The sequence below is a fragment of the Gilbertella persicaria genome, assembly GCF_025201335.1.
Source record: "Gilbertella persicaria strain CBS 190.32 chromosome Unknown B0P05scaffold_1, whole genome shotgun sequence".
Lineage (NCBI taxonomy): Eukaryota > Fungi > Mucoromycota > Mucoromycetes > Mucorales > Choanephoraceae > Gilbertella > Gilbertella persicaria.
Genome location: NW_026251962.1, coordinates 235,171 through 250,750, shown reverse-complemented (window position 1 = coordinate 250,750; position 15,580 = coordinate 235,171). Strand labels below are relative to the sequence as shown.

The following is a 15,580-nucleotide window of genomic DNA, read 5'->3' as shown; positions in this document are numbered from 1 at the left end:
TTTTTTGGGGGTACCACAAACAAGATTTATTTTAAGTAATGGAAATTTATATGTATCATTAAAGAATGGACGAATCCTTTCTTTTTCTTTTTTTTTTGTTCATTAGATGAAAGAGCCTTCTATACCTAAAGCAATTAATATTATACGTCCTCATCCAAAGTCACTTGTAAGAAATGAGTGCCTAAATATCAAGACAAATGTCAGTCTGCATGAATCAAAGCCAACATTTCATCTGTATAATCCTAAAAAAATATTGCAGCATTCGAAACCTCCTCCTCCTTTACTAAAAAAACCAAGTATTGAACTCTACAAACCAAAGAAACAACTGTATATGTTACAGTCAAAGGACCAAATGACGATGTCTGAAACAAATCAAGTCAACAACAAGGAGAATTTATATACACCAACTCAAAAAGAGCATATACCCAATGACAGTCATACTGGTGATGAGTTAGGACTGCCTGAGCCACGTATCAATAGAAAGGTTAATGAAAACTTGTTCTGTGTCGGGAAAAACTCATTCAACTGATATCATAGATCGCTGATTTAGAGATTTCAAACAAATCCTTGCTGATTATTAACGAAATGTTGGAGTCCACAGTTAAAAGTCAGGCTAAACAAGTTGCTTCTTTCAGAACCCAATTACAAATGACTCAAACAATGTAAGAAAGCTATCAACTATGCAGAATCTTATTCCCTCATAGTGAAGAAGCAAATCAGCAAAGTCCAATTCAACTGACAGAGAATGTAAGCAACCATGATCTAATAATATACTTATTAAACTAGGAAGAGCAAGAAGAAGTATGGGAGCATGATGAGCAGTTTAATCGCCTTAGAAGAATAACTGAATCATTGATCGAACAAGGTCAAAGAGCTTTGGTATATCAAGTTGGAATGAGTGGACGTGTTCTTGTCACAAGTAATGTGTAAACAAATGAATCTTACATAACAGATCTATAGGTCATCATTATCATCCTGTAAGATCAAGCAGTACAACAAGACAATCTGAACAACACCAACAATAATAAACTATATGTACAAATTTTATTTATTTAAAAAATTATTAGCCTGAGGATTGCTGAGCCTCTGTAAAGATACGAGCAGCTTGAGAAGCATTTTCCTTAGCCATAGATTGATCTTGCATTTTCTCATTTCTTGCTTTTTCTTCCAAGGCATCAACTTCCTCCTAGAAGCAAGTCAATATACTTACTGAAATTTGTGTTTTTCTTACCCATGCTTGAGCATCTTCTATATACATATCATGGTTGCTATTAACATGAGAAATATCGATATCATCTTTGACAGAAAACTGCTGGCTCATGCGTTGTTGACGAATATCATCTTCGTCTTGACATTCTTCGATAGTTACGTGATGTTTGCTACTCATAATGATAAGAACAATAAAAAGAAGAAAAAAATCATACGCGATTTCTATTTATTTTTATACTTGATATATTGTGAGAAGATTTTAGCATGATCATTGTGATTCGTCTTGTGCTGAATAGTGAAAATTCATGCATGAATTTCAGAGTGAGAAACTCTCATGGTATCGCTTTATTTATTAAAAAAACAAAGTATCTAAAATCGTTCTTTTTTACCATTTGTCTCGAATGGAAGAAACAAACTCAGGAGCCCCTTCAAAACCATTACGACCATGTTGATAATCCGCAAAAGCTTGATAGATTTCTTGTGTTGTGTTCATCACAAATGGTCCATGTTGCACAATAGGTTCATTGATTGGTTGACCGGCAATAATAACAAAATGTGTATCGTCAGCTAAAGATTCAACAGGAATATATGTGCCTTCATTATTACTCAATACCAATGTATGATGTGCTTCAGCAACCTGTTCACTTCCTCCGAATTTGGCAGATCCAGCAAGGGTATAGATAAACCCAGCATAATTGGCAGGAATTTCTTGTTCCATCTTTTTACCTTTTTGCATCTTGACATCAATAAACATTGTAGGTGTGCGTGTAATGACAGGACTTGTTGTACCATTGGAAGTACCAGCAATTACTTTGATATCAACACCAGGTTCAGGCGAAGTATGGGCTACCTTTTCCTTGGGTAATTCTTGGTAATTGGGCTCGGCCATCTTGTCCTTTCTAGCTAAATTGACCCAGAGTTGTAAACCATGTGCTCGACTATTGTTGGCTGGGATTTCGGCATGAACAATACCCTTGGCAGCGGACATCCATTGTAAGTCACCAGGACCAATGCGACCTTTGTGTCCCTTAAAATCTTCATGTAAGAATTCACCTTCCAACATATAAGTGACAGTTTCAAAACCACGATGAGGCTATTGCTTTGTGAGTTTAAATCACTTTTCTAGTTAAATGCACTTACATGATCAGGGAATCCGCCTGGTGCCTTGACATCGAATTCGTCCAGCATCAAGAAAGGATCCAAATTACGAAGAGCGTGGGTTCCAATGCTTCGGTAAACTAAGAAAAAATGAATACACACTTTACAAGCCAAATTACTCTATTACCTCTAGCGCCATCACCATCCATTTGTTCTCTTGAGAGAACCTTTTTTACAATGTTTCTTGCAATACGAGTAGCCATTTTGATTTGTTTGATTTTTTAATTTGATTTTGATTTCAAAGGAATTTGAATCCGAAGTATTTATACTACTTTTTCAACCTAAAACAGTCACGCACTTTACTAATGTTTGTTAATGAGGAGTTTAAATTAGTCATAAATTGGTAAAATGGTTTTAATTAGTTTTTGAGATGACATAAGGCCTAGCGCTTCGCGCCTTTTTTGGAACATCATCATACACTTTATTCGGAAATGTTTAGAGCTTAAACTGTTATTTACACTTGAGTTCTTAGTTGAGATAATGTATCCACAGTTGAATTAGTTTCAGAAATGAATTCTTTTCTCAATAATACTGGTAATAGTTTTTTTTTTTTGCATATTTTCTCTTGAAGACACATCTAAAGATATGATTGCTGTCCTAATAGCATTTACCCAACCATTCATTTCTTTTTCAGCGCTAGCACAAAAAGCATTACGAATGTATTGATATGTGATTCCTTTCTTTTGAAAGACGTCGATAATAACTGCATGTCTGTAATCGGTCGTTGGGTTGGAATCATTGTAATCAAATAATTGGCTGCTAACCTTGGCTTTATGTAGAGGCAAAGACCCTATTAGTTTTCCTTTTTTCTAATCAATCCTCGTCAAGATCACAAACTCATGTAAATTGAATTGCCTTTTCATAATACTCTAATTTACTGTCTTTCAGCACAAAATAACAAGATTTCTAGCGACTGAAAAAGAACAGACCCTTTTTAGCCAAATAACCCTCCTTAATACTAAGCCTTTCTCTCTAAGATGAATTGGATACTAAATATTATTACCTTATCTTTATCATAAAATATGCCTATAGTCATAAATTCACAAAGATATGGAAAGTTGTTTGTAAAAGTAAACGCAATGGCTGATATGAGGTATAGCTCAATACCCAAATCACTTTTGTCAGTCTGTACAGGGGTAACGCTTGTGATTACACTCTTTGAGGGTAAGGCCATGCTAAATCCTTTTAATTGTAATTTTCTTTCTAAAAGAAAGTGGATGTTAAATTTTGCATAACTGTAAGGTAGTTTATTTGTATATCCAAAGCTTGAAAGTCCTCTAGCAATTTTTCGATTTTCCACTCCTCTTTGAATTTGTTGTTCGTCAAGTTATTATTCATTCTTCTAATAAGGCGTCTTACAGAAATCACAGTGGTTGCTATCTTTTTGTTCTTTGTATTTTTTTTTGTGTTATATCCAATCACTTTGGGCCGAATCATGAAGAGATCCTGTTGACTTAAACATTGCTTAGTATGTGTGCAAAAGTTATTGTCTTGTTGTTCATAAATAGTGAGTTGATCCTCTTCGTTATTTGCGCAAAAAGTGCTCATATCTGATAAAAACGAGTACATAGGTTTATGATCTTCTGTGACATGGTTGATAAAAACCTCAGTCTTATTTTGATTCTGAACACTCATTTCTTGAGTTCAATTAAACAATAAGAGAAGAAAAAGGACCGTGAATAGTTTCACAAAATTACTTAGTAATTCACATATGATACAAGCTGGCTCTTATTTTATCTACTAAAAAACACTTGACATGATCATATAAAATATAAGTTGTCATTAAGAATAGATTTCAACTTTGATAATAACACATCGGTGCTTTTCTCCTGACCTGCCTATATGATCTTTTGCTAGCTGAACAACATCACCGTTTCTTAAAGCATATGGGGCAGATTTTGACCTGCTAGTGCTAATCTTTTTATCGTTCAAATAAGTGCCTCCAGAAGATGTATTATCTCTCAAAACGACCTATTTCTTTTCATCAATTATATATGAAAGAATTACATACGTTACCTGACCGTTCAGCATATATATTTTAGCATGTTTTCTACTGATTGCTCTGCTCTTCAATTCAATTCGGTTTTCGTCTTCTTCAATACTTCTAGATCTACCAATTTTAAGCACGGTATCACCGTACATCGCACGTTCAATTACGCCAATCATCACTGAACCTTTTGATTTAGTTAATGTAAGACGAAGAAGAACGGGCTGTGATAAGATACATTCACTCATTTCACAATCCATTATTTTTTTTTTGAATTTTAGGATGAAGAAAAGAAAAAGAAAACTAATCACCTATTGCTTATTTATGCGGTTATCTCCTTGGCTTTATCATAATGAACAAATGGCGCCTTTGATTACTGATAAGTCTTTTTGTCTAAAAATTCGATATGGTTAATACGGATATGTCTCATTGTTCCAACTATAGAATCGAATCGTTGTTAAGTACTGTGTATTTGCGAGGCTATTTCTGTGCTACACCATACTTTTGAAGGTCATCCTGCATATCAATTGAACAAATTTTTGACCATAACAGCCCAATCCTTTCTTTTATGAATAGTCATTCCTTCTCGCTATTTGTTCGCAGATAATTATGAGAGGTAGAAAGAATTAAGGACATGTTCATTCTATTTGCAGTAATAAATGTATCACCTTTTTTTTTTTTTTTTTTTGAATAGAGCCTTACTGGTTAAAAATAAATGTCTTGTTTGAGACTAAGCAATTGAGATACTCACCCTATTTCTCAGAAAGGATTTAGGCCAGATTATCTATTTCGTATTTAATTCAGATCACAAACTATATGTTGGGCATGACAAACAGTCCCTGTTATATGGATCAGGTACACAAACGACCCTTTTCGAGCTATATATCACTTTTCTTTTATTTTGTGTATCAGATCGATGCCAATGGTTGGTTTCCCGGCTTCAAGGTTTACAAGCCTCAGTTTTTCCCAAGGACAAGAATATGGCATTCAAGAATAATCCATCGTTTTAGGAAAAGTACGTATACCTTGTATATTTTACTTTTAGTTTTATTAAATAGCATTTTATCATTGTCAATTCTATTTTGGAAATTTGCTTAACTGATACAGGCAAAAGAGTGTGGGGAAGAAGTAAACAAGGAAAGTAGCCGAATTGCATTCTTTAATTGCATTTCAATAGACAAAGCTTAATTCTTACATTATCACGAAGACAATTGCCTTAAAAAGCCTATTTTCTCTAACTTATAATAATTTCTATCAAGATTTTTTTACATAGCTATATTTTTGAATATTATATGTTTTCGTGATCTTGTCTTTTTCTTTAATGCTCTTGCATGTAAGTAGTAAGTGGTTGTTTTTTTCATTTTGGTTATTACATTCTTTGTCGCCGAAACAATTATTAAAAGCAATGTTGTCAACTCCATTCTGATGAATTACAAGGTTAGTATTTACTTTATATTATGTGTATGAAACTTGTGATTTGTAATATGAGAAAAACTTGTTGACACAAAAGCCAAGCTTGTGCAATGATAAAGTGGCAATGATCAAAATCATTTTGTAGTTTCGGAGTTATGACCTACATATAAGATCAAAGTAAATTGAGATATTTTCAATTGATTCTTCTCAAGTAGACACAATGGATTTGTTTTAATGGACCATTGTGCGCTATTGCTTGTGTCTCTTTTTTATTCAAGGGTAACATAGATACAAAACGTCAATCAATGTCAAAAAAAGGGCACAATAGTATACAAATAAAACCAGTGCTTAGTATGACAAACATATGAATTCTTTGATCACAAAACTTAATCCGTTGTGTAACTTGCAATTTGTTTTTTTTAAGGTACCATTTTTACTGAAAAAAAAAAACGATTGCACTGCAAGATAGTTATTAAATGATTAAGTAAATAGCCCTCAAAAATAATATGTAAAAAATTGGCACACTCGTAAACCATTTGCACGAGCAACTGTGAATGCCAGATTATTGAGAGAATCCTATGGGTAATCCACAGGAGAAAGAAAAAGACATAAAATTCTATTTATTGGTAAAGTGTATTTCCTCATTTGGAGCTTGAACAACCAAGCAGAAATAGTGGAGGTGTCCCACATTTAGTCTTATCGTGTTACTGCAAAAAGAATTACATGTATAAAAAGATTTGGATACTTGCTTCTTCTTTCGAGTACGTTAATTATAGCCAGCAACTCATTGATATATATACACTAGGCTTCATTATCATTTTGATACTGTCAATCCTTTTCTTTATAGAAAAACGCCTTTCTTCTCCACTCTTTCATTGATTAATAATGCCTGAAAGCATTAACGAAGGACAGCAACCGTTTGCTGTTCAAGGTGTTGATGAACATCATCTTCACCATGAATTTGTTACGACTACAGCTGAACATCATCAACAATATGACAAAATAGACGATAGTTTTGAACAGTATTCTGAAAAGCCCGCAGCTCCAGTAAAGAAGCCTTTCTACAAGAATAAGAAGTACTGGATTATATGTTCTATCATTACTGTTATTGTTATCATAGTAGTTGTGCTTTTGATCTTGTTTGTTGCATTTCCCAAGACTGCTCAATCAACCTTGAACCATTCCGAAATCAAGGTCAATACAGCTCAAATAACATTTGAGCCGCCCACCGATTCTGGAGTTCAAGTTGTTGCTGGTGCTGATGCTAACACTACTTTTTATATGCATATGGTCACTGATCTCAAAAACACTGGTCCTTTCAGTGCAGATATCGAGTTTAGTGACAATATTCAAGTCATTTACAACGATACTGTGCTTGGTGCTATCACATTACCTAATACACATATTAGTGGTGGTCGCGGCTCAATTGATACGGTTACACCTTTTCTTATCACCAATGTTGCTGCTTTCTCTGATTTCTCTCGCTACATGTTGGCTAACGAAAAGTTTACATGGACATTGAACGGCAAAGCCAAGATCTCTGCACTTACCAGGTAAATACATAGCCCTTTCAAGAAATGATCGTTACTTATTGGTTTTATAAAACAATATAGAACAGCTACTGTTGACCTCAAGAAGGACATTACACTCGAAGGAATGAACGGCTTCCCTCAAGTCAGAATCAACTCTTTCCAGCTTCCCGGTGATGCTATGAATGGTGGTATTCTCATCCAACTTGGTACAATCCTGACCAGTCCTTCGCCTATTGGTGTTCAACTTGGCCACATTGAGATGACCATTGGTTACGATGGTGTTGACCTTGGGCTTGTTCATGCTGATAATGTAACTCTTCAAAAAGGAGATAATAATATTTTGCTTTCTGGTATCATGAAGTCGCAAGCAAACGATACTACCGCTCAAGCAAAAATCAGTACTCTTTTCTCTAGTTATATTGCCGGAAAGATCTCAAACACAACAGCCAAAGGTGTTTCTGCTGCTCCAGACGGAAAAAATCCTATTGATTGGCTTTCAGAAGGCCTCAAGTCTGTCACACTTAATGTCGCCCTTGTTGCTGATCAACCCTTGAAGATTATCAATTCTGTCTCTATGGGCTACTTGGACCTTGCTTTTAACAAGGATTCTCCTTATTCACCTTCAGTCAAGGCTCCTGCTGTTACTGCTGAATTCAGTATGCGATTTGGTTTTGCTCTCAATATAACTAAAGTCACTCAAAACATTACGCTTGGTCTTAATAAATCGAGTGGATTTGAAAGCTTTGCCATTATGCATGTTCCTTATGCTCCTGCTACCAGTGATCAAAAAGAAGGCAAGCTACAATTCGCGATTGATAACTCACAAATGGCTGGCATTACTCGAAAAGAGGCTGTCTACAATGAATACACTTATGCTTTGACCGCTTCCAACAATTACACTTTTTTGGTTGCTGGTAACGCTACCACCAAAGTAAATACAACCATTGGCCCTCTTGTTTTATCTGGCATCAATTTCGAAGTTCCTACTCTACTTCATGGTCTTGAATTCTTAAATTCATCTGCCACTCTCATTAATTCACTCGATGTAGTTGGCCGTCAAAGTGATCATCTTGAATTGTCTATTAATGTTACTATGGAGAATCCTTCTGATTTCAGCATTGCTGCTGGTGATGTTACTTTTGCCATGTTGGCTGACTCCACTAACTTGGGCGATGTTACTTTAATCAATCTAGTCTTGAAGCGCGGTATGAATACAATCTCTGCTTCTGGTAGATTTGATCCCAAGTCTTCTCAAACAGGCCAAAATCTATTAAGCACTTATGTCATGGGTCATGACAATGACGTTTAAATTGAAGGTACCAAAGAATCAACTGATATTGCATCACTTTCAGGTGCACTCTCTCAAGTCTCCCTTTCCTCCAATTTACCTGGTTTAAAAGTTGCTTTAATTCAAGGCTCTTCCCTTGCTGTTCGTCCTACAACCCTTCAAGACGGTATTGTTGATGTCAAGGTCTCTATTGCCAATCCTTTTTCTGCCGGCCTGACTATCACAAAGGTTGTTTCTGCAGTCACTTATAATGGTATGCCTATTGGTAACATTGATCAAGATATCAGTAGTAACCCTATTGTCATTCCTGGAAAAACAACAGTTCAATCAAGTGAACTCAGCATGCTAATGAACACTGAGCCAGCTGCTGTTGCCCTCTTGCTTCGTTCTCTTGCAGTTACTTCTCAACTGGACACACGCCCTCTTGATGCCTTGCTTACTTTGGGTGGTTTTCATATTGAAGGTCAAGATAACATTGCAGCCGACTCTAGTCTGTTTAATGGCTTTAACATTTCCAATTTTGTCATGGAGGCTATGAAAAGCTTAAAGGTCGATTTGTCACTTGCTTCTGGCTTGAATATTGGTCAATATGTCAACACACTCAACTTTGCTCAAGCCAATGTTCAAATCACAACCGATAGCTCTGTCACCGCGCTGATTCCTATTGTTGGTCAACCTATTGTGCAACAAATTGTGGATGGCTCAGTCCTTGCTTTCGAAAGCATTGTGATGAGCGCACCTACAGAAAGTGGGTTCAAATTCAAATGAAAGGCTCTATTACCAAGACTGGTCCTATGGCTGCTTCTATTAGCTTCCCTACTCCCTTGACTGTTGCATGGCAAGGCAAGGTTCTTGGTCAAGTCGCCATGCAAGCCATTGAAGCCAAACCTGATACTGGTGCTATGTTTGATATCAGCGGCGATTTTTCGATTACGGATGGAAACGCCATGTCTGAATTTGCAGCCTACATGATCAACAATGTTGATTTTATCTGGGACATCTATAGCAAGGATGTGAGCGTTACTGCTCTTGGATTTACGTTTACCAAAATCTCCATGGAGAAATTTGTCACGCTGGGAGGTGCGAATGGTTTCAAGGATGCTGTCAAGATATCTTTTTTTGATTTGCCTAGCAATGATGCTGCTGGAGGCATAACTTTGACTGCTCAAACGACTATCAATAATCCTTCTCAAGTTGGATTTAATTTCCAAGGTGTTGGTTTTGAGTCTTTCTATAAAGGTGTAGATCTTGGCCCACTTGGATCTAATGGTGCTGCTGTTTTCCCTCCTCGTGGTGTTGCCAACTTGGCTATGAAGGGTCGTCTTATTCCTCGAGGTACTTTTTCTGGTATAGCTGCTATCACTGAAGTTTTTGAAAACTTCTTGAGTGCCAATAGCTCTCTTTTAACTGTAAAGGGTGTTTCTGCATCTGGTCCTAATGGTGATGTTCAATGGTTATCGGATGCTTTCAAGACCATCAAGGTTAATAATGTTGTATTGCCCGGTCCTCCTACTAAACCTCAATTGATATCTGCTGTTAGCATGAAAGATTTGCAGATCGACTTTACCAAAAATCCTTTTGCTCCTCCTTCTGGCTCTCAAAATGTAGAAGCACAACTCAAGAATCCTTTTGGCTTCCCTCTAGGCGTGAAATCGCTTAATATGAAGGTGGATGCCAACTCAAACGGTCATCATGTTGCCAGTCTAGATATTCCCGAATCACCTGCAACCACTTCAGCTGACAGCATTGTCCATACGGCTTTTAGTAATATTCCATTCGAAGTCTACTCTGGATCAGAAGCTCTTTTTAGTCAATTTGTTGGTGGACTTACTCTGATGCCTGCCATTCCTTTTGGCCTTCAAGGCGTTGTGAGTTCTATTGCTCAAACTGCTGTAGGTGATTTCAAGCTCAACAATATCAATTTTGATGTTCAAACTTCTTTGAATGGTTAGCAAAGCACAAAGTATAGATGTGTATTGATTTATTTGAATATAGGCTTTGCTAACTTTGGCGGTACCACTGAGATTATCTCTCTTAAGGTTGTTGGTGGCTATGCTACATACATTGCTGCTGATATCGTTATTGCTCTGAACAATCCTTCGCAAATCACAATCACTGCTGGAGACCTTAATTTCAACGTGATCATGGATGCTACCGAATCTTCAGTAGGTATTGTTACTTTGAGTCAAGCAGTGATCAAGCCTGGTAGAAACAAAATGACTGCAAGCTTGAAAATGACATCGACTGACCTCTTATCATTGTCAAGATTGTTGACCAACTATCTTACGGGACAAACAACTCCTCTGACTGTCAAAGGCTCGGCGAATTCAACCAAGATCATTCCTCTTCAAGGTGGTCTTTCTCAAGTGGCTCTCAAGACAAACATGGTCGGTATTCCTCCTCAACTTGTTGTCGAGAATCAAATGAAGATGGTTGGCTTAACTCCTCAAATCTGGGTCAAGTTCTATAATCCTCTCGATACTTCTTATACAGTTGCTGGTGTCAGTGCAAACGTCTTCTTTATAAGCTCATCTGGATCCTATTTAAACTTGGGTACTTTGGCTGGTGCTTTTAATCCGCCTGTTGCTGTGCCTCCCAAGGGAACAGCTGTCAATGAAAACGCATTGATCTTGAAAGTCCAACTTTCCAATGCCATTCAATTCCTAATGATGCCCAGTGATGCACGAAAAGTCGATCTCTTTCAAAATGTTACTGTGGTTGTTGGAAGTGATTTCCATGGTGGGATGTATTATACGCAAAAAAATGTTCCTGTTGTGGATAGAGATACATCTGCTACTGCTCAAGCCCTTAGTTTAATTCTTAAGAGCGCCAATAGTACTATGCCTTCTGTTAGTAATATGACTACGCCTACAACTAAACTTGCTTCCATCATTAGTACAACAGAAGTTACTACTGCTACTGCTACTACCACTATTACCACAGAAACCAATCCTACTACAACAGAAGCTACCACAATTACCACTTCTATTGATGTTCCTACAACCATTTCTGACACTCCTACTGCTACTACCACTATTACTGATAATCATCAAGATAACACTCAAACCACTACCACTACCACTACCATCACTACTACTACTACTACTCAATTGAATAATAATCCTACAACCGAGAATACGGCTGTTACACCTGCAGTCGTTATAAATGACTTATTCTTGCCTTTCTAATAAATATTTATATATATAATAAGATGAAATTCGTTAGCTTAAACATTCAAAATCGGGTAATTTTTTGTTGTTGTTTTTGTTGTTTAATTTCTGTAGATCATGGCTTGAATGACGCCACGGTGAGAGACTTTAATTGTATTCTTTTTTTCTAGAGGATCAACAGAAGATGGAATCAGTATAAAATGATCTTGCAAAATACGGCCTAAATGGATCAATTTGATTTGCTGGTCATCATCAATGTCAATTTTTCCTTTCAAATCGGAGACTGTCATGAATGGCTCAGAAACAGGAATTTGGATCAAAGTGTCTTTCAGTGATGAATTAGAGCGTCGAATTAAAATAGGCCATTCATTTGTCGCCTCTTCCACTGGAGCGTGATGATTCTCGGATGCTTTAACGTCTTGCTCCGTGGCTTTTTTGTGTGACAATAAATCATTAAAAACAGGAGGTGGTGTGGCCTTCTCTTCTCTATCATCAACTGGAGGTTTCTCTGAACTCTGTTCTTGTTCTAATGATATTTTTCTCTTGTCGGTTTCTTGTGTTGTAACAGGGTTTGTTGATGAAGAAGGAGGAGGTAATGGCAGTTCCGTTGAGTGTGTTTTCGTGATCACGATAGAGGGTACTGTGCATTTTTTTTAAAATTTTGTTTTTTCGGTAGTTATCATACCTGACTGTGTATTTGTTGTAACTTGAGGTGTGTTTGATACTTGTACATGATGATTATCTATTGGTCGAGACTGACAGCATCCCATTTTATAAAAAAGAAAATAGAAAGAAAGAAAAGAAGAAAAAAAAAGAAAAAAAATAATTAATTAATATCAAGAAGGGAGAAAGCGACTGTTCGCTGTTGTATATTAAAAATCCACCTGCTAATAGGTCATCATTTTGACAATGGTTTTTATGCAATAGAAATAGTAAAGCCAATTGGCAATGCTGTTTCTATCTTGAATACTTTCTTGGTATGCATTACTCTTCTATTTTCTTCTTTTATGTATCAAGAATTATGAAGTAATATAATCAGTTGAAAGCCGACTAGCTTCGATCAAGATTGTTTATTGAGAATACCATTTGTCATTGAAAATAGGGAAATGTGGTCAATGCTTTCAATCCCCCCCCTTGGAGTTGTCAATTCATAACTTAGAAGGCTCAATTTGAATATATTTCTCTTGAATTCTTAAGCATTACAAGCATGTCTTTATGTTTGACTACAAAAAAAAAAAACTTTGGTGCCTTTATAAAAATTTATTCAACCTTGTTACACAATGGATCCTTCTTTCATTAAGCATTCATTGGTTATAGAGAGTCTTGCTAAAATAAAGAAAGAAAGAAAATGTCAAGTATTGCAGACACAGCTTTGAGTGTCATTATGGTCTTTGCTCCTACTATTGGGTACTTTGATCAGGTAATCAGATTCAGTTGATGACAAACTTAGAAAGCTCATGATGGTAACCAATGTAGATTCGCATCATCTCAAAGAACAAGACAAGCTTAGGTTTTAACTCTGTCACATGTGCTATTTTATGTTTTGCAAAGTAACTCTTTCATGCTTAAATTAAAGTCATGCTTACCCCCTTTTTTTTTTAGTATTTTACGTTTATTTTTCTGGTAAGTCAAGGGGGGAAAGGAGTACAATAGTAACAAGATCACTTAATCTTTCTCTTAAAAAGGTTTGGGAAGAGATTTGATAATACCTTATTGTTCCAATCAATTGTGATGCTTATTGCAATGATGGCTTTGTTATTTACTGTTGTAAAATACAAGCCTACAAATGTCCCTTTTACTCCTTTGATTAGACACGATTCCATCTCCTCAGACTCTTCTGATAGCCGCCATGCTGCTGAAATTGAGCGACATATTGAACTCAAGTGGTATCAACGTACATTCTGGGATTGGGATCATTTTCTCGATTATCTCAACTGTTTGTTGATATTTACAACCTTTGTTGGTGTTCTCTACCTCTCATTGCATCAATATAGTGTATTTATTGAAGTTTTGGGTTTTTTGAGTTTGGGTTGTGAAGCTACATTGCCTCTGCCTCAATTGCTGACTAATTTCAAGCATAAGAGCACAGAAGGTTTTAGTTTATTGATCCTAGGAAGTTGGGTAAGACAGTTAATAGCTTTTTTGTTTACTCTAACATGCTATTAGTTTATTGGTGATGGCTTCAAGGCCTTTTATTTTATTCACCAAAGATCGCCTGTTCAATTTGTTGCTTGTGCTATCATTCAGTTGACATTTGATACAGCTATTGTGCTCCAATTCATTTTCTTTTCAACCTATGTCAAAAAACTCTTGGGTATTCGTAACGATATTATGCTTCAAGATGACGAAAGTGATCGACATAGCCATGTTGAAACAATTGCATAGAAAATAAAATATTCCTTAAAATAATATTAAGATCAGCATTGAAGGCAAGTCAGTATTTACTTGTCAAAGTAAAGATATGCTTTCGGACGGAGTAAACAAAATATCCGATACACAAGGTGCATGTTACCGATTCGGTAAGTTGGAACCGTAATCAAAATGGAGTTTAACTTTGATTAGAGTTAATGCAGTGTTTGTTTTGAGTCACTAGAATGAGAGACAGGTCGCTCTTCCTTCTTTCTCTCTGTGTGTGTGTGTGTGTCTCGATTTTTCAGTTCTCGACCTATCGTCTAGACTGAGGCAAAATGAGCTGAAAATCTTAACTGGCTGACCTTTGCGTATAGCTGGTGACCGTTTCTGACCTATTTAAAAGGCATATCTGTTTTTTAAACAACACTGTTGTCATTGGATCTGCTTAAATAGAGTATTTGCTTGGTATGCTTCTGTCATTTGATAGTAGATCATTTACATGATTTATGCGATAACATTGTATTAAACTTAAGGTTCGTAAGATAGACTTCGAACTTGCCAACGTTTTTCATGAATCTTTCGAATTTAATGCAGCCAAAATATCTTTAGGAAAAATGTATCTATCTGTTCATTCTAAATTAATAGTGTTCATCATAGTTTTTTTTTATTTTTTTTTTTTTATTTTTTTTTTTTTTATTTTTTTTTTACAGGCAAACAAATCAGAATGTTGATGAGTCAAATAGACTGTTTTGTTTCTTTCTATGGAAACTGATAGTAACCAAGCTACCTTATTGGTCTTGCAGTAACACGACCTTGTTATTTGATAAACACACTTGTTCTGTACTTGTATTGATTTAATGCAACTTGATATTAAATGTTTGAAACCCTCCATTTTTTTGTGCTTCCTAGACTCTTCTTGCAAACATAATTTTGATTGACTTTGTCACTTCTATTGCTGTTAGAACAGACAGCCTAGAACTTTTTCTATCTCTATGTGGCTTTTTGGAATTAGATGGAATCTGTTACGTTGGACAAGTTGTGTTGTTCCTGAGTTTGAACTTTTTTCTACCTTTGACTTTGACACAAGAAATTAAAGATTTTTGTGTATACATCACATGTGTGCGCAAACACTTTATTTTGCATGAATATACTTGTACAGCGTATTATATCATATATATGAACGACATATATATCTTCAATAAGAAAAAAGACAAGTAAAATAAAGTTTACATTCAGCATGTTAGTAAAAAAAGGTCCCCAACACAAACTAAAAAGAAGTTTCTTAAAAAAAAAAGCAAGAGTGTGTAGAAAAGAAGACCCTCTTTTTTTTCCTGTGATTTAAAAAAAGATCCTTGTACGTCGTTATTCTTTGATCATACGACAAAAATAGTAACATTCATCATAAATAATAAAAAAAGGTTACTTTTTTTTTCAAAACGCGTACATACAATTGATGCATTACCAAACCCAC

At 35.8% G+C, this 15,580-nt stretch overlaps 6 protein-coding genes across 6 annotated transcripts; 3 read left to right on the top strand and 3 right to left on the bottom strand.

Annotated features, from left to right (window-relative positions):
* Window positions 1-14: 14 nt before the first annotated feature.
* On the top strand, window positions 15-1,060 carry B0P05DRAFT_520901 (uncharacterized protein). The gene is made up of 4 exons (XM_051575815.1): window positions 15-484; window positions 538-662; window positions 705-747; window positions 787-1,060. The coding sequence occupies exons 1-4, from the start codon at window positions 107-109 to the stop codon at window positions 928-930; spliced, it is 690 nt and encodes a 229-aa protein (XP_051439640.1). The 5' UTR covers window positions 15-106; the 3' UTR covers window positions 931-1,060.
* A 436-nt stretch (window positions 1,061-1,496) lies between these two features.
* B0P05DRAFT_520894 (RmlC-like cupin domain-containing protein) lies at window positions 1,497-2,629 on the bottom strand. Its single transcript, XM_051575814.1, has 3 exons — window positions 2,495-2,629; window positions 2,350-2,447; window positions 1,497-2,302 (listed from the first exon to the last, which is right to left on the bottom strand). Exons 1-3 carry the CDS (start codon window positions 2,568-2,570, stop codon window positions 1,595-1,597), a joined length of 882 nt encoding a protein of 293 aa, XP_051439639.1. The 5' UTR covers window positions 2,571-2,629; the 3' UTR covers window positions 1,497-1,594.
* A 1,519-nt stretch (window positions 2,630-4,148) lies between these two features.
* B0P05DRAFT_520892 (uncharacterized protein) lies at window positions 4,149-4,435 on the bottom strand (the record flags this gene model as incomplete). Its single annotated transcript, XM_051575813.1, has 2 exons — window positions 4,384-4,435; window positions 4,149-4,338 (listed from the first exon to the last, which is right to left on the bottom strand). Exons 1-2 carry the CDS (start codon window positions 4,396-4,398, stop codon window positions 4,150-4,152), a joined length of 204 nt encoding a protein of 67 aa, XP_051439638.1. The 5' UTR covers window positions 4,399-4,435.
* Window positions 4,436-6,367: 1,932 nt separating this feature from the next.
* On the top strand, window positions 6,368-11,804 carry B0P05DRAFT_601352 (uncharacterized protein). Its single transcript, XM_051583249.1, has 14 exons — window positions 6,368-7,320; window positions 7,381-8,473; window positions 8,501-8,528; window positions 8,559-8,588; window positions 8,616-8,840; window positions 8,868-8,918; window positions 8,952-9,170; window positions 9,204-9,257; window positions 9,294-9,335; window positions 9,359-10,122; window positions 10,144-10,233; window positions 10,255-10,273; window positions 10,295-10,534; window positions 10,583-11,804. The coding sequence occupies exons 1-14, from the start codon at window positions 6,653-6,655 to the stop codon at window positions 11,773-11,775; spliced, it is 4,716 nt and encodes a 1,571-aa protein (XP_051439637.1). The 5' UTR covers window positions 6,368-6,652; the 3' UTR covers window positions 11,776-11,804.
* B0P05DRAFT_520885 (uncharacterized protein) lies at window positions 11,805-12,569 on the bottom strand. Its single transcript, XM_051575812.1, has 2 exons — window positions 12,443-12,569; window positions 11,805-12,397 (listed from the first exon to the last, which is right to left on the bottom strand). The coding sequence occupies exons 1-2, from the start codon at window positions 12,525-12,527 to the stop codon at window positions 11,859-11,861; spliced, it is 624 nt and encodes a 207-aa protein (XP_051439636.1). The 5' UTR covers window positions 12,528-12,569; the 3' UTR covers window positions 11,805-11,858.
* An 877-nt stretch (window positions 12,570-13,446) lies between these two features.
* On the top strand, window positions 13,447-14,142 carry B0P05DRAFT_460474 (PQ loop repeat-domain-containing protein; the record flags this gene model as incomplete). Its single annotated transcript, XM_051574010.1, has 2 exons — window positions 13,447-13,878; window positions 13,924-14,142. Coding segments are annotated over 2 exons (651 nt in total), but the record flags the coding sequence as incomplete, so codon positions are not given.
* Between the last annotated feature and the right edge of the window lie 1,438 nt (window positions 14,143-15,580).

Bases quoted from the DNA above. Each gene is read 5' to 3' on its own strand.
- B0P05DRAFT_520885 (XM_051575812.1), bottom strand. From the start codon at position 12,527: ATGGGATGCTGTCAGTCTCGACCAATAGATAATCATCATGTACAAGTA. The intron at 12,398-12,442 runs GTATGATAACTA...AAAAATGCACAG, and splicing joins TACAACAAATACACAGTCAG to TACCCTCTATCGTGATCACG.
- B0P05DRAFT_601352 (XM_051583249.1), top strand. From the start codon at position 6,653: ATGCCTGAAAGCATTAACGAAGGACAGCAACCGTTTGCTGTTCAAGGT. The intron at 8,841-8,867 runs GTATGCCTATTG...ACATTGATCAAG, and splicing joins TTCTGCAGTCACTTATAATG to ATATCAGTAGTAACCCTATT. The intron at 8,919-8,951 runs GTGAACTCAGCA...ACACTGAGCCAG, and splicing joins AAAAACAACAGTTCAATCAA to CTGCTGTTGCCCTCTTGCTT.
- B0P05DRAFT_520901 (XM_051575815.1), top strand. From the start codon at position 107: ATGAAAGAGCCTTCTATACCTAAAGCAATTAATATTATACGTCCTCAT. The intron at 663-704 runs GTAAGAAAGCTA...ATTCCCTCATAG, and splicing joins TTACAAATGACTCAAACAAT to TGAAGAAGCAAATCAGCAAA. The intron at 748-786 runs GTAAGCAACCAT...TTATTAAACTAG, and splicing joins CAATTCAACTGACAGAGAAT to GAAGAGCAAGAAGAAGTATG.
- B0P05DRAFT_520894 (XM_051575814.1), bottom strand. From the start codon at position 2,570: ATGGCTACTCGTATTGCAAGAAACATTGTAAAAAAGGTTCTCTCAAGA. The intron at 2,448-2,494 runs GTAATAGAGTAA...ATTTTTTCTTAG, and splicing joins GGATGGTGATGGCGCTAGAG to TTTACCGAAGCATTGGAACC. The intron at 2,303-2,349 runs GTAAGTGCATTT...ACAAAGCAATAG, and splicing joins CAGGCGGATTCCCTGATCAT to CCTCATCGTGGTTTTGAAAC.